Source organism: Dermochelys coriacea, chromosome 7 (assembly GCF_009764565.3).
Source record: "Dermochelys coriacea isolate rDerCor1 chromosome 7, rDerCor1.pri.v4, whole genome shotgun sequence".
Taxonomy (NCBI): domain Eukaryota; kingdom Metazoa; phylum Chordata; order Testudines; family Dermochelyidae; genus Dermochelys; species Dermochelys coriacea.
The window spans coordinates 9,344,970-9,370,315 of NC_050074.1; the positions used below are offsets into that span (position 1 = coordinate 9,344,970).

At 45.9% G+C, this 25,346-nt stretch overlaps 1 protein-coding gene and 1 long non-coding RNA gene across 2 annotated transcripts in view; both read left to right on the forward strand.

Moving 5' to 3' along the window:
* The first annotated feature begins 1,005 nt into the window (after positions 1-1,005).
* MITF (melanocyte inducing transcription factor) overlaps positions 1,006-25,346 on the forward strand; it is a 169,675-nt gene continuing 145,334 nt past the window's right edge. Inside the window, 1 exon segment of the mRNA XM_038409976.2 lies at positions 1,006-1,201. Within this exon segment, the coding sequence (XP_038265904.1) occupies positions 1,098-1,201 (104 nt within the window). The 5' untranslated portion in view covers positions 1,006-1,097.
* Positions 3,926-9,915, forward strand: LOC122460904. Its single transcript, XR_006282515.1, has 2 exons — positions 3,926-3,966; positions 9,748-9,915. It is a non-coding gene; the product is annotated as an uncharacterized LOC122460904 (long non-coding RNA).

Sequence of the window (25,346 nt, forward strand, 5' to 3'; positions counted from 1 at the left end):
TCAAGGACTCTTGCAAAGCTAGCCAACGCGGTAGCCACCTGACGCAAGGGCTTTGCCTCCATTTTTCTTCGCCCCCCCCTCCCCCTCCCCCCTTCGTACTCTCAGCGTGATACGCCCTGCTTCCTTGCCTCACAATCCAGAGACGATACGTGAAAACGAACACAAACAAACACACACACACACACACACAAAAACCCCACAACAACCCACCAAGAAGAGTTTAACCCCCCCCCCCCCGCCGGCTGGGAGTTCGCCCGGCTGTAGCGCAGCCGGAATCAATGAGGGCACCCGCTAAAGGGTTGAACGGCCGGGGGGGGGGGGAGAGGGGGGGGGGATGAGGCAGGAAACTCATTTGTGGTTTCACGCCTGGTGGCTGAAGGAGACCCCCCCCCCCAGAAACCCACCAGGATGTAACCTCTGACCCCCCCCCCCCCCGAAGGTGCAGTCAACAGGCCAGGCCCCGGCCCCCACCCCCCGGGCCACTTGAAACGCAAGACGTTAAGCGCCGCGGCCTCCGCCTCACCAGGGTTTGGCTTTGCGGCATCCTCGCCTCCCGCCTCACCACGTCGGCGCCCGGGGATGCAACGCCCCCGCCCCCGCCCCCGCCCGGGGGCTCTTTCCCGCGGCCCCCCCCCCGGCTCGTGGAACCGGTGACGGAGGAGAGAAAGTGGGGGGCCCGGCCCGGCCCGCGCCTGTCACTGGCTTTACACACACCGCACTGGGGGGGGTACACTTGCCGCCGCCGCCGCCGGCCCTGGCTGGGATCCCGGCAGGGAGGCGGGGGCCGGCACCTGGCAGCCGGGCTGGAGGTGACGGCCCTGGCGCGGGGCGAAGGGCTCCGCACCCCGGCAGCCGCCCGCCGGCCGCTTCCTCCTGCCGGGCCTGGCGGGAGTTGTAGTGCGCAGGGCCCCGCGGAGGCGGGCGGCCCGGCCCCCTGGCGGACTACAAGTCCCAGGCACGGGGGTGGGCGTGTGCCGGGGGCGGCGGCGGGGGCAGGGGCAGGGGCAGGGGCAGGCCGAGGCCGCGCACTCGCCACACGCCGCCGGGCAGCGCCGGGGGAAGGTTTCGCTGCTCGCTCGCTGCCGGAGCCGGGGACGATGCAGGCGGAGTCGGGGATCGTGGCGGACTTCGAGGTCGGCGAGGAGTTTCACGAGGAGCCCAAGACCTACTATGAGCTGAAGAGCCAGCCCCTGAAAAGCAGGTGGGTGAGGGCGGGGGGCAGCGCCGTGCCCCTCCCTCTGCCCCCTTCCCTTCTTCCCCTGCCCCCTTTCCATCCCCCCCTCTCCTCTGCTCCTCTTCATCCCCTGCCCCCTTTCCATCCCCCCCTCTCCCTCTGCCCCCTTTCCATCCCCCTGCCCCCTTTCCATCCCCCCCTCTCCCTCTGCTCCTCTTCATCCCCCCTGCCCCCTTTCCATCCCCCCTCTCCCTCTGCTCCTCTTCATCCCCCTGCCCCCTTTCCATCCCCCCCTCCCTCTGCTCCTCTTCATCCCCCTGCCCCCTTTCCATCCCCCCCTCCCTCTGCTCCTCTTCATCCCCCTGCCCCCTTTCCATCCCCCCCTCTCCCTCTGCTCCTTTCCATCCCCCCCTCTCCCTCTGCTCCTCTTCATCCCCCTGCCCCCTTTCCATCCCCCCCTCTTCCTCTGCTCCTCTTCATCCCCCTGCCCCCTTTCCATCCCCCCCCCTCCCTCTGCTCCTCTTCATCCCCCTGCCCCCTTTCCATCCCCCCCTCTTCCTCTGCTCCTCTTCATCCCCCTGCCCCCTTTCCATCCCCCCCTCTTCCTCTGCTCCTCTTCATCCCCCTGCCCCCTTTCCATCCCCCCTCTTCCTCTGCTCCTCTTCATCCCCCTGCCCCCTTTCCATCCCCCCCCTCTCCTCTGCTCCTTTTCATCCCCCCCTCTCTCCTCTGCTCCTCTTCATCCCCCTGCCCCCTTTTCATCCCCCCCCTCTCCTCTGCTCCTTTTCATCCCCCCCCTCTCCTCTGCTCCTCTTCATCCCCCTGCCCCCTTTTCATCCCCCTCTCTCCTCTGCTCCTTTTCATCCCCCCCTCTCTCCTCTGCTCCTCTTCATCCTCCTGCCCCCTTTCCATCCCCCCTCTCTCCTCTGCTCCTCTTCATCCTCCTGCCCCCTTTTCATCCCCCCCCTCTCCTCTGCTCCTCTTCATCCCCCTGCCCCCTTTCCATCCCCCCCTCTCTCCTCTGCTCCTCTTCATCCCCCTGCCCCCTTTCCATCCCCCCCCTCTCCTCTGCTCCTCTTCATCCCCTTGCCCCCTTTCCATCCCCCCCTCTTCCTCTGCTCCTCTTCATCCCCCTGCCCCCTTTCCATCCCCCCTCTTCCTCTGCTCCTCTTCATCCCCCTGCCCCTTTCCATCCCCCCCTCTCTCCTCTGCTCCTCTTCATCCCCCTGCCCCCTTTCCATCCCCCCCTCTCTCCTCTGCTCCTCTTCATCCCCCTGCCCCCTTTCCATCCCCCCCCTCCTCTGCTCCTCTTCATCCCCCTGCCCCCTTTCCATCCCCCCCTCTCTCCTCTGCTCCTCTTCATCCCCCTGCCCCCTTTCCATCCCCCCCTCTCTCCTCTGCTCCTCTTCATCCCCCTGCCCCCTTTCCATCCCCCCCTCTCTCCTCTGCTCCTCTTCATCCCCCTGCCCCCTTTCCATCCCCCCTCTCTGCCCTTCTCCCCTTGCTCGTGTTCCCCCCTCCCTCTGCTCGTGTTCCCCCCTGCCCCTTTTGCATCCCCCCTCTGCCCTTCTCCCCTTGCTTGTGCCCCTTCCAGTGTTCCCCCCTCTCCCCCTGCTCTATTCCTCTCTCTCCTTATGTCCTTCTCTCTCTGCCCCATTTCCAGTTCCCCCTCTCTGCCCTTTTTTCTCTCCTCCTGCCCCCCCGCTCTCTCTCCTGCCCCTTTCCCTCTCTCTGCTCCTTGCCCTTCTTCCTCTGCCCTCTTTCCATTCCTCCCCTGCCCCATTCCCTCTTTCTCCTCCTTGCCTGTGTTCATCTCCCTGCCCTTCTCCCTTTGCCCCCTTTCCATTCCCCCTTTCACTCTGCAGCCTGCCCTTTCTCAGCTCCCTTCTCTTCTACCTTTTCCTCTGTATCTCTTTTATTGCTCTTCTCCTTAATCTGCCCTTCTTTCTCCCTCTTTCCCTTCTCCCATGCCTCTAGGAGAGACACCTCCCCTCCCACTTGGCCCAGATAGGAATGGGGAAAGGCTGCCCCTCCCCTGGCAGTGCCACTGTGGTGCTGCCTGTGCCCTGAAGCTGCAGGGCCTGTCCCCGTTGGGGCACACTGGAGCTCGGGGCATGAATGCATAGGTTGTCACTGACTCCCAGCGTGGGACGCTGTCAAAGCAGGGGAAACGTTGCAAACGGCAGCCTGCTAATTTAGGGGCAAGGCGGGCTGGTGAAGCTGGGAGTGTCGCACTCTGAGGAGGCTGTTTGTTTTGGGATGGTGGTGGTGGTTTGCTGGTGTTTAAACCCTGTCCCTCATTGCAAAACGTAACTGAGGGAATAATCAGGCTGCCATGTGTCTGCTGTTTGTATTCTGTGCTGCTGAATCAGCCCATTTGTAAACGTTAAACAAAATATATTGAAAGGAAACATCCTATGCTGTTGGGACCATAAAAGCAGCTATTTAGTTAGTGTTTTCTGTAATAATAGCAGTTTTGTTTGGCATGTGTTGGGGGAGAGGGAGGGCTCAAGTTCTGGTGTGGTATTATATAAAGGATATTGTTGGGCATTATCCAGCCTTGGCCAAAGGATATCGCTGTCATTCTTGGAGAGGCCTAGACTGTTACTAAAGCTTGACTGTGCATAAAGGGTATAGAAGACAGAAAGTGAGAGAGAAATCCGCCCCTTTTCATTCAGGGCGTGCGGTGTTCCAAACAAGTGAATAAATTGGATCATTTGAGTGTTCTGATGGGATCACCTACATAACATTGCATTAGTCTGTGGAAGAGTGAGGGGGAAAACTTCTGTCAGGTAAAATAAATGATCACGTACAACACTGTGGGAGAATAGCTGCTTGTGCTGTTTCAGAACCTGCAACATCTGTTTCTATGCCCTCATGCTAGCTTGATAAATGCTACCTAGTCAGAACAAACTGGATATACGGGAATACACTGTTTCACACTTTTTTTTTTTTTTTTTACACTGGAGACAGGTGCAGGACAGAATTTGGGATCCAGTCAATGCTAAATTAAAACGGGTGTTGCAAGCCTTGTGGTTTTTTTGTTTGTTTGTTTTTTATTTTGGAGCAGGCCCATGCTACTTGAAATCAATGAATGACATATGTGTTCACAAGTTTTAATTGAAGTTCTTGCAATGGTGTTTACAAAAGTTATCTGCTATATTGTCATCTCGATCTGCTGTGTTGTTTAGATGGGCTCCAGCTTGTTCAGTGTATTTCTCTTACAGTGTACTTCTCTTACACTGTATTAGGGCATTTGCTCCTTCTAGGGAACTGCTGGAAAAAGAAAGCAAATGCATTTAGCACTTCAAGACATCTATGCCTTGTGGGCCCTGCATGTTTTACTCTGTCGGCAAAAAGAAAAGGAGTACTTGTGGCACCTTAGAGACGAACAAATTTATTAGAGCATAAGCTTTCCTGAGCTACAGCTCACTTTATCGGAATGCATCCGATGAAGTGAGCTGTAGCTCACGAAAGCTTATGCTCTAATAAATTTGTTCGTCTCTAAGGTGCCACAAGTACTCCTTTTCTTTTTGCGAATACAGACTAACACGGCTGCTACTTTGAAATCTGTCGGCAATGTCTTTTTTTCCTTCTCCAGACTTTCTTCCAGGGTGTTTTGTCAACAACAAACCTTTCATCCTCCTCACAATGCTCTCTGATACATAGATGGCAAAAACGTTCTATCTAATTTATTGCCAAGCTTGTTGATAGCATATCTTGTTTTAGTTAGGTTTCAGAGTAGCAGCCGTGTTAGTCTGTATTCGCAAAAAGAAAAGGAGTACTAGTTATTTTCAGTTTTTAAGTGTGCTTCCTATGCCAGTGTCTCTGGGTACATGTATGTAGTTAAAATAGTTCATGGTGCACATGGCAAATATTAAATAGAGCCCTCTCATCTTTAGTAAGTCTATAAATAAGTTCCCCATCCTTCAAACAAAAGTCTTAAGTATATAGATAGATATTGTACGGTGCCCTGTAGGCTTAAGAAAAATTTAAGCTCTTTCGGATCAGTGAAGGCCCTGTAAAAACCCCTGGCACTAACACCCAGGCTCCCAAATTTTGGGATGCTTGGGGCTTGTCTTCATTGCAGTTAACTTGAGTTATAACTCAAGTGTTGCCCTGTCCATATGCAAAACCACTTAGCTCTGTGTGGTGATGCTTTTAACTCAAGTTGGCTGGCCTGTCAAGAGGTACATGCTAAAGCTGGAGTTAGCCTAACACCCTGAGCTGCTAACTCAGCCACTGTGCTATTGTCTTATTGTGCTTGTGTTATTTTGCAGCATAGCTACTTTTGCAGAGCTAAGCCAACTGAGAAGAGTTCACTGTGCAGTGAGGTCATACCTATAGTGTGAGCATTTTAGACCCACTGTAATGGTGGTGCATAGGGAGAGAAGTGTTTCTCATGTAGCTAGGACCCAAACAATATAGGGCTTCGAAGTTCAATGTTCACATCTTAAATTGCACCTGGAAGCCAGTGCAACCTACAGGACACTGTTTCTTATGATTAGGGCTCCGTATCTGACGTGGATGTCACGGAAAACATGGATTCTGTAGCTTGGTGTGGCTTACCCCAGGGTTGCCCGGGCAGCGGCCGGTTCAGCTGGTCCCTGGGACCACCTGAGCAATAGTCCTGGGGTGGCAGGAGCAGTGGCAGGTGGGTGGCCTCTGGCGTGGCTGGTGCTGCTGGCTGGCCTCGGCGCCCCCACCAAATCCCCCAGAGCAGCGCCCTCTTTGTCCCCCAGCTAAGATTTAGTCATGGGTATTTTCAGTAAAAGTCGTGGACAGGTCACTAAATCGTAGCCTTATGTATGATCAGTTGTCTTGAGCAATTACCAGTGTGGCCAGTAATCCAGCCTGTTAGGCCTTCAGAGCAAGGAGAGCAGGGTCCAGCTCCTAAATCAAGATGAATGGTTATTACCACCCCATTTTGCTCCCCCAGGCACAGATAAACAAAGTGCTTTAGGCCTCTGGGATCTAAATGCACCCCTATATTGTGATTTTCTGTGGAGGTTAAGTGGGCAAACCCACTCAGGAATGATGACCATATACTCAGTGGCTTCCTGAAACCAACTAGGATTGTTTCCAGTGTACATGGATTGAGCCTCAGACAGCTTGCTGTCACCTGAGCACAGGTACTTGCCACCTCTGAGTCGCACACCTGGAATGCAAACATGGGGTCCTGTCCGTGTCCAAAGAAACAGCGATTGAGTCATTACATCATAATGGTGGTTCTGCACTCTGGACCACATCAATGTGTTCCCCAGCAGCTTCACGTACATATTGAGCAGCAAGGGTGACAGAATAGAAACCTGCAGTGTCTCTGTCACATCCCTCCAACAAGAAAGCGCCCTCAGGTGGAATAATAATTACCTAAACTGCTTGAGATCTCTCTGACAGGGGGAGAATGGATATTGTTGACATTGACACAGCTAGCCCAGCTTGTATACACCACTGTATCACCAGTGTGTAGCCCTGGACTCCTGCAGTATGCAGAACCCAGAGCAGGCTGGGCCAAGGCAGGGACCCCACTCTCGGCTGGACTTCAAGTCCAGCACAACTAGGGGCCACAGCCAGGTTAGTAAAACCTGGTGGATGATAGCAACTAAGGATGCTGATAGAACCAGTGAACCTGACCTGTTTCCTTGAATAGGGGAAGATCAGCCAATGAGACCCTCTGCTGGTTCTCTGCTCTGCCCATGCCTGAAACCTGACTGGTGGGTATCAAGGACAGCTGAGAACATCAAGAGTCTGATTCTCTTTTCTTGGTCATATTAGTGTAAATCAGGAGTAACTGCCCTGAAGTTCATGGAGTTGCATTCTCTTCTCAACCTTATCCCAAAAAGCATTTAAGGAATCGAGTGATAATGAGATGATAATGAAGATAGGTGGATGGTTTGTTGAACAAGGGCCTATATGGCCACTTGGTTGAGCAGTGCTGGCACACTGCCTTTCCTTGCTAATCTTCACTATCGGGACTCAATTTTTTCTGTGGGTTGTGGTTTTTTTTTTTTTGTTTGTTTGTTTTTAAACTAGCCGTGAGGGGCACAGAACACTTTCAACTAGTAGGCAGTCTGAAGTTCCCCTTGCACACTGGGAGCTTCAACAAGTGAGACCAGAGGAAGCTCAGTCAGGGGTACATGGCATTTGTGCCCTCCAGCTCCAGACATAAATTGAATAATACAGTGCTTTTCATCAGTAGATTTCAAAGCTCCTTCCAAAGGAGATTATCGTTATGCTCATCTTACAGACGGTGAAAGCAAGGCACAGAGGGGGGATATCATTTGCTCACTCACCCAGCAGGCCAACGGCAGAGCCAGGAGCAGAGCTCAGGTCTCTGGAGTCCCAGTCTGTTGCTCTGTCCACTTAGCAATACTGCCTGTCTTTACTCACATGGATAAAATCAATCCCGCCCAAAGATGGGGAAATCCTCTACTGACCCAACCAGTCGGCCTCTCATTTCTGCTTAAAGGGGAATTACTTTTTCTGTAGTCTCATTGGAGTGATGAGGCAGAACAACCCCCATTATTGACCCTGACCCCTGGGAAATCCACCCAGCATGATGTATTTTAAAAAAAAATCCAACTCCCTCCTGCCCCAAAAGACTCACCCATAACTTCATTGCCCAATTTAACTCAGCACTCGCAATATTGATCTCCCTCCTTCACATTCTATTATACTGCATCTTCCACCCAATTCACCTGTCTCCCATTTTCTTCTTCTTTTCTTTAATGCACACTCCCGTTTGATAATTCAAGGTTCCAATCCAAAACTGCAAGGGATCCTCTCATAAAATCTCTTTGCTCTAAATGCTGTACTAGGCTATGCCACAGTAGAATGCTAGAGGACAATGAAAAACGTAAGTCCAGCAAAAAGGCCCAGTAACAAGGACTGAAAATAAAATGATGGGCTAAGATACAGTGATTCCAACCTAAAGTCCTAAGGGTCCCATGAGAATTTAGCCTCTCAGACTGGGAAGTGCTAGACATGTTTAAGGATTCTCTGGAATTTGTTGTGGTTGAGCTTAAGATTGGAAAAGAGGAGACTAAGGGGGGAATATGATAGAGGTATATAAAATCATGAGTGGTGTGGAGAAAGTGAATAAGGAAAAGTTATTTACTTGTTCCCATAATACAAGAACTATAAATGAAATTAACGGGCAGCAGGATTAAAACAAATAAAAGGAAGTTCTTCACTCAGCGCACAGTCAGCCTGTGGCACTCCTTGCCTGAGGAGGTTGTGAAGGCTAGGACTATAACAGGGTTTAAAAGAGAACTGGATAAATTCATGGAGGTTAAGTCCATTAATGGCTATTAGCCAGGATGGGTAAGGAATGGTGTCCCTAGCCTTTGTATGTCAGAGGGTGGAGATGGATGGCAGGAGAGAGATCACTAGATCATTACCTGTTAAGTTCATTCCGTCTGGGGCACCTGGCATTGGCCACTGTTGGCAGGCAGCATACTGGGCTGGATGGACCTTTAGTCTGACCCAGTATAGCCATTCTTGTGTTCTTAAGCCTTTGAAAACTAAACAGTTCTTACAGGCACCATAGTTTCTGCATAGTCATTTTTAGGTGTGAGAGAGAACTGGGATATGTGACTAAATCAATATGACAAGGCTTTATTTTATTTATTACTAGACTGCAGAATGTAAGATGAAATCCTCCCCTCCCTAGCACATATGCAAACTCTTTCAGTGAGCATTACACATGCACTACTGAAGGCAGATTTGACCCTTTGCTTTCACCTGGAGGTTCTGCATTTAAATTGGCTCACTTTGTTTGATGGTCTAAGTTTACTGTTAATACAGATGAGCTAAGAACAGTGAAAATTGGTTGGGTTGGTCCATTTACTTCCTCTTTTTCCACCCAGGAATATAAACCCATTTGGCTTATATGCTTGATTGTCAACTATTGTAGCTGACAATTTCAATTTTATAAAAACTGCATTCAGCAAGAATTACAAACTAATTTTTTTACCATTTATGCTACTGCACTGCTGATCTTTTTCAGCTTAAATTTAATATCCCAAGAATGATCCTGCTATGAAATTTGTATTTTAAGTAGAAAAAGTTAAGAAAAACTCTGTTTGCATGGTAATTTTTTAAAAGAAGAGTGTGCTTATTTTATCAGTAATAACTTTGAGATTTAATTTATTGAATTACTGAAGTTTATATAACATTATCATAACTTCAGATATTCAGTGCTACAGATATATATTAGCCAAATGTATTTCACTAATGTAAATCAGTACCTCAAATCTAGCCAGCATTCAGATCTTCACTTATTTTTATGTCATCTTGTGCTGCTGTCAAAGTTGGAGATTGACTGGTTAAATTAATTTTCCTTCTCTTAGAACACTGTATATTAGCAAGGGTAGTATCTAATGGGGGGGGGGGGGGATCCTTGGTGCACATATTTTTGCAGAGAATACTAACTCTGAAACTAAACTGGACTGTTATAAGTTTTTTACTATGCATATGATCAAATCTAATTTTGTAAATTAATTTTGCAGTGTGATTTAGATTTAAACTCTATTACATTACAATTTTCAATATTGTGTTTGTTCTTTTTTCAGATTACTGCTATTTAAGGATCTTATTCAAGGGTTTTATATTCATGTTGAATTCTGCAGTGCAGTTTGTTCAGACTGTTTATATCTGTTCCAGTTGTGCAAGAAGTGGAAAATATCCTTTATTTAGAACAGGTCACGTGCTTACATCCAGGAACAGTCTCTCAATGCTTTTAAAAAATGTATCTTAGAGGAACAAATTTAAAACAATTTCTGAAAGGTTTTTCCTTCTCTAGAAGATCAACATTAGCATATTTTTAAGTAAGTAAAGTAAAACATGTAGGGTGAAATTTTCAAAAGTGCTCAGCGTTGGAGTAACTGTGGTCTCATTGATTTCAGTGGGAGCAGAGTTAGGCCAGTGCAGTACAACTTTGAAGATCCCTCCCATAACATTTTTGTGAGTGAATAAAATTAGCTGATGTTTGTTCTACACCTCAAATTTACTTCAGGACAGAGAGAACCCTAGCCACACATGATTAGAGTACCTGAAATGTGACTTTATTTTTTTGAAAACACAACAGAAATAAATGTACCCTAATAATAATACTATATCTAGCTTTATATAGTGCTTTTCTTCAGTAGATCTCAAAATGATTTACAAAGGTGAGTGACTGTAATTGGGATGGCTCTTGTATGAAAATGTGGGGAAAGCTAAACTATCCAAAATATTTCCTATATAGGGAACTGGTGGTGACTCTTCTATTTAGGTAACATTTTCCATTGTAAAAGATTCTTGTGACCTTCTCCTCTCTGCAAAGTTCTCATACCTCCATTGTTTGCTGCAGCCCTCTGATAATTGGCATGGGGGACACCCTTGGGATACAAACGTGCCTTTCCTTTGTCCCATGAAATTCAGTTCAGCTTTTCCTGTGACATAACTTTTGAATATCACCATTTCATTTCTCTCACTTGCATTTCTCAGGCAGCCTGCCAAATTAATGACAAAATATTCTCAGACCAGGCTGACACCCCTGCCACACCTGGCAGTTGCCAGAGGAGCTAGTGGGGAAGAGAAACAGGCGAGGTATATGTATTATGTAAGAAATAGTCTTTAATTAATGTTCACATACTGGCTTTTTTCCCACAGATCTTTGCATCATTTAGTGTCCAAGATCAATGCACAAGTGGGCAGAATTAAGGTTGCGGAGACAGCTGTAAACCTGACATTTCCTAATTTTTGAGTGCCTGACTATGCAACCTAAATAACATAGATTACTAACAACTTGTACAAAATCTAAGTTTTCATTTTAGAAAAACAAACATTCCCTTTTGGGTTGTGAACATAACCGTCTAAATGTGACTGAACGTAAACTGACGCATTGTGCAGTATGCCCACAGACAGCGCTAGTGCTGCTGCCTTGCTTAAAGCTTCCTTGGCAGCATTAAAGGTACCCTGACAAAACTGGGCAGAAGCCTGTTGGGTGCTGTGAAATTGGCAAGAATCTGGTCGATTTCATGTTGTTTGACTGGAATCCAAATAGATGCTGGGAAGGGGAAGACTAATAGAGACTTTCAGATATGTTGTTTGACATGTAAACGTCACTTCTTATCACAACCTGTAATTAAATCTTTAATTGGAAAAGTTAGAGATTTGTAGAGCATTTTTGTTCAAAATATACTTTCTCTCTGGATGTGAATAATATAGAAAGAAACCTATAGGTTTTGAATATAAATATTTTTGGAAAATGTTACATTTTGTCCCTGCATTTCAAAGCAACCCCCCTTTCACATTTAAAAAAACAAACCAAAAACGAGCCAGTCATTTTCAGGTTTTGTTTTGTTTTAATTCCAAAACACTGACTTTGCATGTTGACTCAGGACAATCTTTAATTACCAGTTTGACATTTTAATGCTAGAAAAAAAATTAGGGAGCTCCAGACAAGTTCTGTCAACACTTTGTCCATAGGTGGTGTTTTTCCTATTTTAGATTCTCAGATGTTTTAACGTGCAAAATAATGGCCTGATTCTATTATCTTTGTTTACTAAAACTCATGCTGACTGAAGTTGTGCCAGAATAAGGCTGCATGATTGGGTGCTGTTACAGAGTTAATTTTACATGGAAACCTGTTTCCTTGCTTATTATTATTTATTTATTATTATACTTGACTAAGGACTTTTCTTACTGGTCCATGCAGTAAAACCGGAACAGTTACAGGGTAACGAATAGCATGCATACTGTTATAGCTTCCATTTGATATTTGCAGTATAGGAGCAATGCAAGTAAACTGAAAACATTTTGTTCTGCATTACTATGTAGTCATAGCATACTATTGCTTGGTTTGCATATATTCATAGAAGGTTATGGTAATGCACATTGGTAAATTCTGGCTCCTGCTCAGGTTGGCCACACCTGTAATAGAACATTCTCATTGTATCGCTAGATGCCACAGGAGTTCAGCTGCCTTTTAATATTATCACTAACTGTCTTTAATAGCTTAAGTGTTACCTCTAGTTCATATTTTATTGAACAGATGACATCTGAACTGTAACTTGTTCTATCATATTTGCATCTTTCTAACCATCTTTCTGCCAAAGATTGAACTCAGAGTCCAGTAATTTGTATTTGTTTCCATTGATAACTGATTATACAAAAACCCTCTATAGGATTTTTTTCCCCCACATCACTAGCAGCCACGCTGTAGATTGAGCTGGCAGGATGAGGGACAGAAATGTGTTGCTGCCATACAGAGTTATTTCTTCAAGCATGAACCAACAGAAATGTGTGAGGTGATAACTGTTAAACTTCTATTCTCCTATATATGGTATTAAATGTATCATAGGAGTTCACATTAGTATTTTAATACTGCAATTAACAGCCTTTAACAGTAAGATTTAAAAAAAACCTTCCATTCTTGTGAAGATTGTTTGTACAGTATAACTAGACAATGGAGGACAAAGAGGAGTTCATGTAAGTACATTCTGTAATACATTATGCTGGGAAAATAACACTGAAAAAACAAACAACTCTTTCAGGGGGGGAAAGAAAAGAGTATCAAAGACAGTATGGTACTATAAGATACAATTTAAAGGGTTGAGCATGCAAACCATATTCCACATAAATAATCCTTACTCACATGAGCAGTTGCATTCAAGTCAATGAGGCTGCTCCCTGAGTAGGGATTGCAGGATCAGGTCCTGGTTTTGTAAAGCGTATCATAAATTCTATGGGCCAGGTTTACAGTATGCTCTGGTGACACAAAGCAGCCAGAAATCTGGTTTAACCAGCTATTTAGGTTGTCTTTATGGCTACTTTGCACAGCTCTGATCATGCACATCAGCCAGAGCATGCTGGGAAATTTGGCCCTCTATCACCAATCACTCCACAGACTTAGACTTAATTACAGGGTTAATAAGTAGAACTGAAGGAGAGAAATGAAGATGTATGGGTCAGGAAGAAGGATTGTGTTGGGCCAAATGTTCAAAGGCACCTGTAGCAACTCTTAACTTGTATGCAAATGTGCATGCACAGATTTGGTTTTGTGGTGTGTGTGTGTGTGTGTGCGCGCACTCACACAAAAATGATAGTTTATACACACACACACAGAAATCCTATTTGTATGTGCAGATTTAGAGAAAGGGGCTTTACATGTGCAAATGCCCCACAAGGGGCAGGAAAACCTTGCTGACAAAACACTGTCAGACTTCTGTTTGGCTTGATGTCATTCAAGGACAGGTCTGTTTTAGGCTTTGATGGCTCCCTAGGTGCCATTCATATCTCTAGGGATTAGTCAAAAATTCCTGTCTGCTCAGGTGTCAGTTGATCAAAGCTCACCAATGAGACTTGGGATGCTGAGACAGGTTTTACCTGGTAGCCTATAACAATGCACATTGCTGCACAAATAGTTGAAATCTAGTGAAGTACAATAGGGTTCTGGCAGGGACCCTGGGGAGTTTTGGATCTGAGAGGGTAGGTAGAAATGGGAACCACTCAAGTGGAGGAAGGCAGCTGGAATAAAGAAATAGGATCCATTGGAGTGTTCTGGATTAAGGAGGCAGTGGAGTAGGAAATGAATTATTATTTACTGTTTGACAATATTATAGTAGCACCTAAAGGGTTCACCCAAGACCTGGAACCCTGTTGTGCTCGCTATTGTAAACTCGCATAGGAATGGGAACTGTTGTGATTCCCTGTTGGGGAGGGCGGGGAAGCACACAGTGGGAGTTGGGGTGGAACCAAAGTAAACAGGGAGCTGTTTCAGGGCAGGAAGGCTGCAGTCGGAGCTGGAACCATTCAGGTTCGTGGGGTCAGGAGGATAGGAAAAGGGGGCAGAGGAATTTCGGGCCTTTCCAGCTAGGGAGGGAAAGCAATAGTGCTAGTGGGGAGATTGGGGTGTGTTAAATGGGAGGGTAATGGCTGAAGCAGCAGAGCCTGGCTAAACCTGTCTTGTGTATCTTTTATGTATTTTATTGTCTTGACTTTCAAGATTTTTTTTTAAGTGAGGGAGGAGCATTTTTACAAGGAAAATTTCCAAAGCAAATAGCCTTGAAGCGTAGTTTAATATACAGTAGTAAATCAGAACAGAAAACAATACCACCCCCACTCTTTTGTTTGAAAAGTTCAGCCTGCCCTAATCACGCAGAGATGTAACCTGTGAGAGCTTTTGAATGTGAAGCAGGATGATGCTGAGATGTGGAATTCCAGCAAGAGGAAGCTGGATTGTACAGAAAAGCTAAAAAGCTGTCTTTTTGGGCTGCTCATTTGCAGCCTTCAACGTACAGGAGATCAGTGGGAACACAGTAGCCCAGTGATGTGATTCCCTGGAGATGTCACAATTATTTTATTTAGATTTCTGCTCACTCTAGAGGGCATACTTGCATTCCTTATTCATTCATACTAGGGGATTTGCCTTTCCCAAAATCTCAGCCATACTAGGGGCATGCCCCAGCTGTCAGTTTATCTGATGAAGACATTGGCATTGTTAGGAACAGTTGCTGGGTGTTTTTTTGCTTGTAAAGTGGAGGCTGCTGTTGTCTTTCAGAGCTGCAATAAAAATCAAGGTATTCATCCACTAAGCTGCTGCTGCTTCTATTTGTTAAACTTGTGCACAGTGGCTTTGGAATTCAAGCTAACCAGTGTGTTGTGTAACTGTTCATTTTATTCCCTCATCTTCCCACTTGTCTGTTTTATTCACTTGTCCAACAACTAGACTGTAAGCAAGGAGAGTTGTCTTTGTTGTTTATCTGTACAGCTCATAGCATAAGGAGGCCCTGATCCTAGGGGCTACCAGAATGCATGTAAATAATACCAAGAAAAATTATTGTAATTGTCACCGAGACTTCTTTTGCACGAGAAGAGTCTTAAGAATGAAGCAGTGCTTCCATTTCTGAATTAACTGGTGAATCAAAAGGATATTACTTCACAATAAGATCCCTTTGCAGTACAGTTTTTCCCCAGGTCAGATTGGCTGGGACCTTGGGGTTTTTTCATCTTTCTCTGTAGCATGGAATGCTGTTCACTTGCCAGAATTATCTGGGTATATCGCACTTAATCAGTTCCTTGCTATTGCCTTGGGCATTGATGCATCTTGTCCCTCCTGTTCTCTGCCTGTGGCACGTAATAGTTTAGTCTCCAGTGAGCTATAATATTTTGGTTGTTGGGTTTAGTGAGCTGGGTGGTTGTGGGGTGGGTTGGCAGTGGTCAGACTAAATGATCATAGAATCATAGAATATCAGGGTTGGAAGGGACCCCAGAAGGTCATCTAGTCCAACCCCCTGCTCAAAGCAGGACCAAGTCCCAGTTAAATCATCCTAGCCAGGGCTTTGTCAAGCCTGACCTTAAAAACCTCTAAGGAAGGAGATTCTACCACCTCCCTAGGTAACGCATTCCAGTGTTTCACCACCCTCTTAGTGAAAAAGTTTTTCCTAATATCCAATCTAAACCTCCCCCATTGCAACTTGAGACCATTACTCCTCGTTCTGTCATCTGCTACCATTGAGAACAGTCTAGAGCCATCCTCTTTGAAACCCCCTTTCAGGTAGTTGAAAGCAGCTATCAAATCCCCCCTCATTCTTCTCTTCTGCAGACTAAACAATCCCAGCTCCCTCAGCCTCTCCTCATAAGTCATGTGCTCTAGACCCCTAATCATTTTTGTTGCCCTTCGCTGTACTCTTTCCAATTTATCCACATCCTTCTTGTAGTGTGGGGCCCAAAACTGGACACAGTACTCCAGATGAGGCCTCACCAGTGTCGAATAGAGGGGAACGATCACGTCCCTCGATCTGCTCGCTATGCCCCTACTTATACATCCCAAAATGCCATTGGCCTTCTTGGCAACAAGGGCACACTGCTGACTCATATCCAGCTTCTCGTCCACTGTCACCCCTAGGTCCTTTTCCGCAGAACTGCTGCCGAGCCATTCGGTCCCTAGTCTGTAGCGGTGCATTGGATTCTTCCATCCTAAGTGCAGGACCCTGCACTTATCCTTATTGAACCTCAGTAGATTTCTTTTGGCCCAATCCTCCAATTTGTCTAGGTCCTTCTGTATCCTATCCCTCCCCTCCAGCGTATCTACCACTCCTCCCAGTTTAGTATCATCCGCAAATTTGCTGAGAGTGCAATCCACACCATCCTCCAGATCATTTATGAAGATATTGAACAAAACGGGCCCCAGGACCGACCCCTGGGGCACTCCACTTGACACCGGCTGCCAACTAGACATGGAGCCATTGATCACTACCCGTTGTGCCCGACAATCTAGCCAGCTTTCTACCCACCTTATAGTGCATTCATCCGGCCCATACTTCCTTAACTTGCTGACAAGAATGCTGTGGGAGACCGTGTCAAAAGCTTTGCTAAAGTCAAGAAACAATACATCCACTGCTTTCCCTTCATCCACAGAACCAGTAATCTCATCATAAAAGGCGATTAGATTAGTCAGGCATGACCTTCCCTTGGTGAATCCATGCTGACTGTTCCTGATCACTTTCCTCTCCTCTAAGTGCTTCAGGATTGATTCTTTGAGGACCTGCTCCATGATTTTTCCAGGGACTGAGGTGAGGCTGACTGGCCTGTAGTTCCCAGGATCCTCCTTCTTCCCTTTTTTAAAGATGGGCACTACATTAGCCTTTTTCCAGTCATCCGGGACTTCCCCCGTTCGCCACGAGTTTTCGAAGATAATGGCCAAGGGCTCTGGTGGTCTGGTGATCTGGTGGTCCCTTCTGATCTTAAACTACTATGACTGTCTGTTACAAAAAAGACAATTGTCCAAAATGTTAAGGATATCATCTAGGAGATGCTGCGAATTCTGGGTTCACTCTTGAAGTAAGAAGTCAGATATTTGAGAGTCAAGTTTGCCCAAGGATATGAGAGCCAAGATATCTGAATTGCAACAGAGGGGAAGGTAAGTTGCTTTAGAGGAGATGTGGTTTTGACATACCCAGTACTGGGCAATCAAAGGATCTTTCCAGCATGGTGCTCATAAATTCAGGAAGCCATCAAGAGAGGCAAGAAGATCTAGAAGCTGGTGAAGGGGTGAATCTCCTCTTTGAGGACTTCATTTTAAGTGACGTGGAATGCCGGAGAGTTTGATAGAATAAGAGGCTGAGAATGCCCATTTGTGAGAGGATTATTTCTGAAGAGTTGCAGCCATTACATTACAAAGATGGGATTGAAGCATAAGAGGCTCTTGAAATAAGTTTTCCTTAATTTACACAAATTCATGCTTGATGTTGGGTGTAAAAAGCATTGGTTGCTATAGAACATCACTTTGAAATTTGTAAACTGATTCGTTTGATTCTGATTGTTGAAGTTACAATTTCAATTCAATTGTAAAGCTATTCTGCCAGTGATAAGCTGATGTCTGGATACTGTAATAGAGCTTAGATAGTGTGGCAGTGAATGCATTAACATTGTATATAGAGCCTGATCTGTAGCTCATTGCAGTCGATGAAAGGGCTCCCGTTGACTTCAGTTATCAGTTTGGGTTATCGCCGTAGAGACAGTTTATTTTACATGAGAAGCTGTATTGTCAGAGCCATTCATTCTGAATCACTGTAAAGATACTTAGTGTATACTGTTGGCACAGAGCAATGACCTTCCATTTTTTATGTACATCAAACAATATGAAGGTGCATGAAACAAATCTATCTGTTGCAAAGATCCTGGGTGTGCTGAAGTAAGCCTGGCAACTGTTGTTTTAGGTAGGCTTTTGTATTAATAAGCTATAACAATCCAGAGTTTGGATTCTGTTCATAACAGATGCAAGTCACTCCACTGCAGAGGGCCAACATAATATTGGCCCTATGCACCATTTTAAAAACAAGATTGTCATCCGTGCATAGGTCTGCATTTGAAGGCATAGGAAGGCTGCTCCTTGCCATCCCTTGTGTACCTACACAAGAGCCAGGCACAGTGAAAGAGGGAGACCTACCTCCCTGTATATGACTGTAGTCATTCATGTTCCCCACTTTCCGGTAGAATTCCCTTTCATTCTAAGGAGGCAGCAATTACCACTTGCTAAAAGAGACCTGTCTTGTGGAGGATCCTTTTAATTATCACAGTGTCTACTGTTTACCTTCCGCTTATGAGAGTTGTTCCAGAGCAGCTGTGATCGCTCAATCCCCTTGACAGTCTTTTTCTGAGATGTTTCAGTCTGGCTTTGCTGCAAGCCACATCAATTCTGCAGTGGCGAGCATGGGTGGTGTGACCTCTGTCGCATTGAGTCTGGCATGCTGCAAGTTCTAATTTAATTAAATCTCCAGTGACTTGGGTTTGATACTGTTGATCAAATGATCGTTGGCCTCACTTGAACCTTCCAGGTGCAGTGTTAACTGAATCTATCAATAGACCAACAGAGAAACACATCCAACCATCTTGTGATTCTAAACTTGTTGTGGTCAGTTCCATATATTTAACTGAATCAGTCATAGTTAATTATGGGGAATCCTGGTTTTGTGCCCCATTCACTTCAGCACTTTCAGCTTCAGACTCTCACACACTTACTTTTGGAAACTATTTTGATAGATATGGGTCAAAAACAAGGCTGTTTACAAATCCAGGTTTGTATTTTGTCCCTCCTTCCATTTTGTGCCATTTCATGTAACAAGATACTTTGTTTTGTTGTTCCTGCATGTGGCATTGCAAACTAGTCTCAATGAAGGGAGGTTGGTGCAAGAAGATAGCTCTTGCATTGTGTCCTAACTCTGGAAGACTGTGACCCAAGAGGCTTCCATTGAAAATGCCTGCGATGTGTCTTCTCCCCGCTCCTGGAAGATTTGCACCCTTGCGTGCCTGTTTCATTGCCGTTGTCAGGGTGAGGTGTAGAGAGAGAGAGAGTCATTCTTCAAAATCCTATATTTGATTCCTGCTGTCAGTACCACATAAATATATGGTCTTCTATGAGAGAATCTGCGTGACACAGCCTTGGCTCTGTCATTCTGGCTCGCTGAAATGCAAAGTTAAATTTGAAGCTGAAATGAACAAAATTGCCTCCGTGACTTTCTAAAGTCTCCTCTCTATTTACGGACTACTTTGATGATCAGTGTCTCTTCCAAAAAGAACAAGGAATACTTGTGGCACCTTAGAGACTAACAAATTTATTTGAGCATAAGCTTTCATGGGCTAAAGCCCACTTCATCAAATGCATGCAATGGAAAATAAAGTAGGAAGATTATATGCACGCACGCGCGCACACACACACACACACACGCACACCATGAAAAAATGGGAGTTGCCATACCAACTCAAACAAGGTTAATCGATTAAGGTGGGCTATTATCAGCAGGAGGGAAAAAAAACTTTTGTAGTGATAATCAGGATGGCCTATGTGAAACAGTTGACAAGGTGTGAGTAACAGTAGGGAGAAAATTAGCATGGGGAAATAATTTTTAGTTTGTGTAATGACTCATCCACTTCCAGTCTTTATTCAGGCCTAATTTAATGGTGTCCAGTTTTCAAATTAATTCAAGTTCTGCAGTTCCTAGTTGGAGTCTGTTTTTGAAGGGTTTTTTTGTTGAATAATTGCAACTTTTATGTCTGTAACTGGGTGTCCAGGGAGGTTGAAGTGTTCTCCAACTGGTTTTTTAATATTATAATTCTTGACGTCTGATTTGTGTCCATTTATTCTTTTACGTAGAGACTGTCCTGTTTGGCCAATGTACATGGCAGAGGGGCATTGCTGGCACATGATGGCATATATCAATTGGTAGATGTGCAGGTGAACAAGCCTCTGATAGTGTGGCTGATGTGATTAGGTCCTATGATGGTGTCCCCTGAATAGATATGTGGACAGAGTTGGCAATGGACTTTTTTTGCAAGGATAGGTTCCTGGGTTCGTGTTTTTGTTGTGTGGTGTGTGGTTGCTGGTGAGTATTTGTTTCAGGTTGGGGGGCTGTCTGTAAGCAAGGACAGGCATGTCTCCCAAGATCTGTGAGAGTGAGGGATCGTCCTTCAGGATAAGTTGTAGATCCTTGATGATGCGCTGGAGAGGTTTTAGTTGGGGGCCGAAGGTGACGGCTAGTGGCGTTCTGTTACTTCCTTTGTTGGGCCTGTTTTGTAGTAGGTAACTTCTGGGTACTCTTCTGGCTCTGTCAATCTGTTTCTTCACTTCAGTAGGTGGGTATTGTAGTTGTAAGAATGCTCGATAGAGATCTTGTAGGTGTTTGTCTCTGTCTGAGGGGTTGGAGCAAATGCGGTTGCATCTTAGAGCTTGGCTGTAAACAATGGATCGTGTGATGTGGTCTGGATGAAAGCTAGAGGCATGTAGGTAAGTATAGCGGTCAGTAGGTTTCTGGTATAGGGTGGTGTTTATGTGACCATTGCTTATTAGCACCATAGTGTCCAAGAAGTGGATCTCTTGTGTGGACTGGTTCAGGCTGAGGTTGATAGTGGGATGGAAATTGTTGAAATCATGGTGGAATTCCTCAAGGGCTGCTTTTCCATGGGTCAAGATGAAGATGTCCTCAATGTAGCGCAAGTAGAGTAGGGGCGTTAGGGGATGAGAGCTGAGGAAGCGTTGTTCTAAGTCGGCCATAAAAGTGTTGGCATACTGTGGGGCCATGTGGGTACCCATAGTAGTGCCACTGTCTTGAAGGTAAGGAGTACTTGTGGCACCTTAGAGACTAACAAATTTATTAGAGCATAAGCTTTCGTGAGCTACAGCTCACTTCATCGGATGCATTTGGTGGAAAAAACAGAGCAGAGATTTATATACACACACACAGAGAACATGAAACAATGGGTTTATCATACACACTGTAAGGAGAGTGATCACTTAAGATAAGCCATCACCAACAGCAGGGGGGGGGAGGAGGAAAACCTTTCATGGTGACAAGCAGGTAGGCTAATTCCAGCAGTTAACAAGAATATCAGAGGAACAGTGGGGGGTGGGGTGGGAGGGAGAAATACCATGGGGAAATAGTTTTACTTTGTGTAATGACTCATCCATTCCCAGTCTCTATTCAAGCCTAAGTTAATTGTATCCAGTTTGCAAATTAATTCCAATTCAGCAGTCTCTCGTTGGAGTCTGTTTTTGAAGCTTTTTTGTTGAAGTATAGCCACTCTTAGGTCTGTGATCGAGTGACCAGAGAGATTGAAGTGTTCTCCAACTGGTTTTTGAATGTTATAATTCTTGACGTCTGATTTGTGTCCATTCATTCTTTTACGTAGAGACTGTCCAGTTTGGCCAATGTACATGGCAGAGGGGCATTGCTGGCACATGATGGCATATATCACATTGGTAGATGCGCAGGTGAAGGAGCCTCTGATAGTGTGGCTGATGTGATTAGGTCCTATGATGGTATCCCCTGAATAGATGTGTGGACAGAGTTGGCAACGGGCTTTGTTGCAAGGATAGGTTCCTGGGTTAGTGGCTCTGTTGTGTGGTGTGTGGTTGCTGGTGAGTATTTGCTTCAGATTGGGGGGCTGTCTGTAAGCAAGGACTGGTCTGTCTCCCAAGATCTGAGAGAGCGATGGCTCGTCCTTCAGGATAGGTTGTAGATCCTTGATGATGCGTTGGAGGGGTTTTAGTTGGGGGCTGAAGGTGATGGCTAGTGGCGTTCTGTTGTTTTCTTTGTTGGGCCTGTCCTGTAGTAGGTGACTTCTGGGTACTCTTCTGGCTCTGTCAATCTGTTTCTTCACTTCAGCAGGTGGGTACTGTAGTTGTAGGAATGCATGATAGAGATCTTGTAGGTGTTTGTCTCTGTCTGAGGGGTTGGAGCAAATGCGGTTATATCGTAGCGCTTGGCTGTAGACAATGGATCGAGAAGAAACTACAGCATTTGCTCAAGAAACTCCCTGAAAAAGCACAAGAACAAATCCGCACAGACACACCCCTGGAGCCAGGACCTGGGGTATTCTATCTGCTACCCAAGATCCATAAACCTGGAAATCCTGGACGCCCCATCATCTCAGGCATTGGCACCCTGACAGCAGGATTGTCTGGCTATGTAGACTCCCTCCTCAGGCCCTTCGTTACCAGCACTCCCAGCTATCTTCGAGACACCACCGATTTCCTGAGGAAACTACAGTCCATTGGTGATCTTCCTAAAAACACCATCCTAGCCACTATGGATGTAGAAGCCCTCTACACCAACATTCCACACAAAGATGGACTACAAGCCGTCAGGAACAGTATCCCCGATACTGTCACGGCTAACCTGGTGGCAGAACTTTGTGACTTTGTCCTGACCCATAACTATTTCACATTTGGTGACAATGTATACCTTCAAATCAGCGGCACTGCGATGGGTACCCGCATGGCCCCACAGTATGCCAACATTTTTATGGCTGACTTAGAACAACGCTTCCTCAGCTCTCGTTCCCTAATGCCCCTACTCTACTTGCGCTACATTGATGACATCATCATCATCTGGACCCATGGAAAAGAAGCTCTTGAGGAATTCCACCATGATTTCAACAATTTCCATCCCACCATCAACCTCAGCCTGGACCAGTCCACACAAGAGATCCACTTCCTGGACACTACGGTGCTAATAAGCGATGGTCACATAAACACCACCCTATATCGGAAACCTACTGACCGCTATTCCTACCTACATGCCTCTAGCTTTCATCCAGATCATACCACTCAATCCATTGTCTACAGCCAAGCGCTACGATATAACCGCATTTGCTCCAACCCCTCAGACAGAGACAAACACCTACAAGATCTCTATCATGCATTCCTACAACTACAGTACCCACCTGCTGAAGTGAAGAAACAGATTGACAGAGCCAGAAGAGTACCCAGAAGTCACCTACTACAGGACAGGCCCAACAAAGAAAACAACAGAACGCCACTAGCCATCACCTTCAGCCCCCAACTAAAACCCCTCCAACACATCATCAAGGATCTACAACCTATCCTGAAGGACGAGCCATCGCTCTCTCAGATCTTGGGAGACAGACCAGTCCTTGCTTACAGACAGCCCCCCAATCTGAAGCAAATACTCACCAGCAACCACACACCACACAACAGAGCCACTAACCCAGGAACCTATCCTTGCAACAAAGCCCGTTGCCAACTCTGTCCACACATCTATTCAGGGGATACCATCATAGGGCCTAATCACATCAGCCACACTATCAGAGGCTCCTTCACCTGCGCATCTACCAATGTGATATATGCCATCATGTGCCAGCAATGCCCCTCTGCCATGTACATTGGCCAAACTGGACAGTCTCTACGTAAAAGAATGAATGGACACAAATCAGACGTCAAGAATTATAACATTCAAAAACCAGTTGGAGAACACTTCAATCTCTCTGGTCACTCGATCACAGACCTAAGAGTGGCTATACTTCAACAAAAAAGCTTCAAAAACAGACTCCAACAAGAGACTGCTGAATTGGAATTAATTTGCAAACTGGATACAATTAACTTAGGCTTGAATAGAGACTGGGAATGGATGAGTCATTACACAAAGTAAAACTATTTCCCCATGGTATTTCTCCCTCCCACCCCACCCCCCACTGTTCCTCTGATATTCTTGTTAACTGCTGGAATTAGCCTACCTGCTTGTCACCATGAAAGGTTTTCCTCCTTCCCCCCCCTGCTGTTGGTGATGGCTTATCTTAAGTGATCACTCTCCTTACAGTGTGTATGATAAACCCATTGTTTCATGTTCTCTGTGTGTGTGTATATAAATCTCTACTTTGTTTTTTCCACCAAATGCATCCGATGAAGTGAGCTGTAGCTCACGAAAGCTTATGCTCTAATAAATTTGTTAGTCTCTAAGGTGCCACAAGTACTCCTTTTCTTTTTGAGAATACAGACTAACACGGCCTCTACTCTGAAACCTGTCTTGAAGGTATACATTGTCCCCAAATGTGAAATAGTTGTGGCTTTACAGGATGGGGAGGGCAAGAGAGAAGTGCAGGTTTAGACTGAAGGGACTAATACTGTTCTTTCCCTTTTGCTTTCTTGTACTATTGCCCAACTGCTGTAAAATGTTTTAACGTGGTTTAAGTAAAATGGTGAAATATACACTGCATCCTTGAGGATGTTTTGTTATAGCTCTTGTCTTGCTGACCTTTATAATCAGTTTTTCGGTTATCTGTCAATGTGAATTGAATTGAGTGCTCTGCTGAGGTACTTGCATTCACGTCATTATCTGACCAGTACTCCCCCGCCCGCCTCTACATGAAGGCTCACACTTCCTTGGCTTTCTGTTGAGAAATAAGTTGTTTATAAAACAGTTCAGTTTATACAATTGCACTGGCTTTCTTTGTTCTCCTTTTCTCAATGGCTTTATTTTCTCAGTGTGTACCCTTTTTAGCTCTTCTGAAATCTGAGTTCTGAAGCCGGGGTGAAAGTAAAATTGAAAACTTACCGTATGAGGCTGTTTTCAGCCCGTCCCCAAAAGGGGCGGGACCTTGGGCAGAAGGGGCAGGGCTGGGGGCGGGGGTCAGCGTCACCCAGCCAGGCCTTCAATGCTGCCTGGCCCACACCACCTGGGGCTCTTGTGGCGATTTAAAGGGCCCAGGGTACCGGTCGGAGGCTCGGGCCCTTTTAAATTGCCGGTCCTGGGGCACCTGCTCCTTTTGCCCACCCCCGGCATGGGCAGTCTGGTGGGGGGGGGAAGGGGAAGCGACGATAAAGCTCTGCCGCGGCACAATTTAAGCAGGATCCTTTGCTACCTCATTGCTTTAACGTCAGGGGGCGCAAAAGCGGTAAAGCAGTAGGGGCCGGTACCGGTGGCCACGTTTTACTGGTACACTGTACTGGCCCGTGCTGCCTTACTTTCACCCCTTACTTGATCAAGGAGAGTTTTGTCTTTACTTAGGAGCTTTGCTTGAGTAAAGGTTACCAAACCCAGAGCCTGATGCTGTAAGTACTGGGGTTTACAAACTCATCTGAAGTCCATAGAATATTTATTTTGCTTAATGCAGTAAGAAATGCTTGAACTTCTGGGACTTGGAAATGGAAAATTAATTGGTAATTGCTCTCTATATGTAATGCTTTTAGGAACTGTGTGCCCTTCAGTGTTCGGTTGGACTCATAGCGGCAGAGCACCCTGGGTGGTAGAAGGAACATGCTAAGAAATGCAAGATTGTATTGCAATTCTGTTGGGGGGGGGGGAATATAACATGCTCAGCATTTACACTTGTGTATTGTTTCTTCCTTTATTTTGCGTGTTTAGAAAATGCCATGCTCTGCAAACTGCTG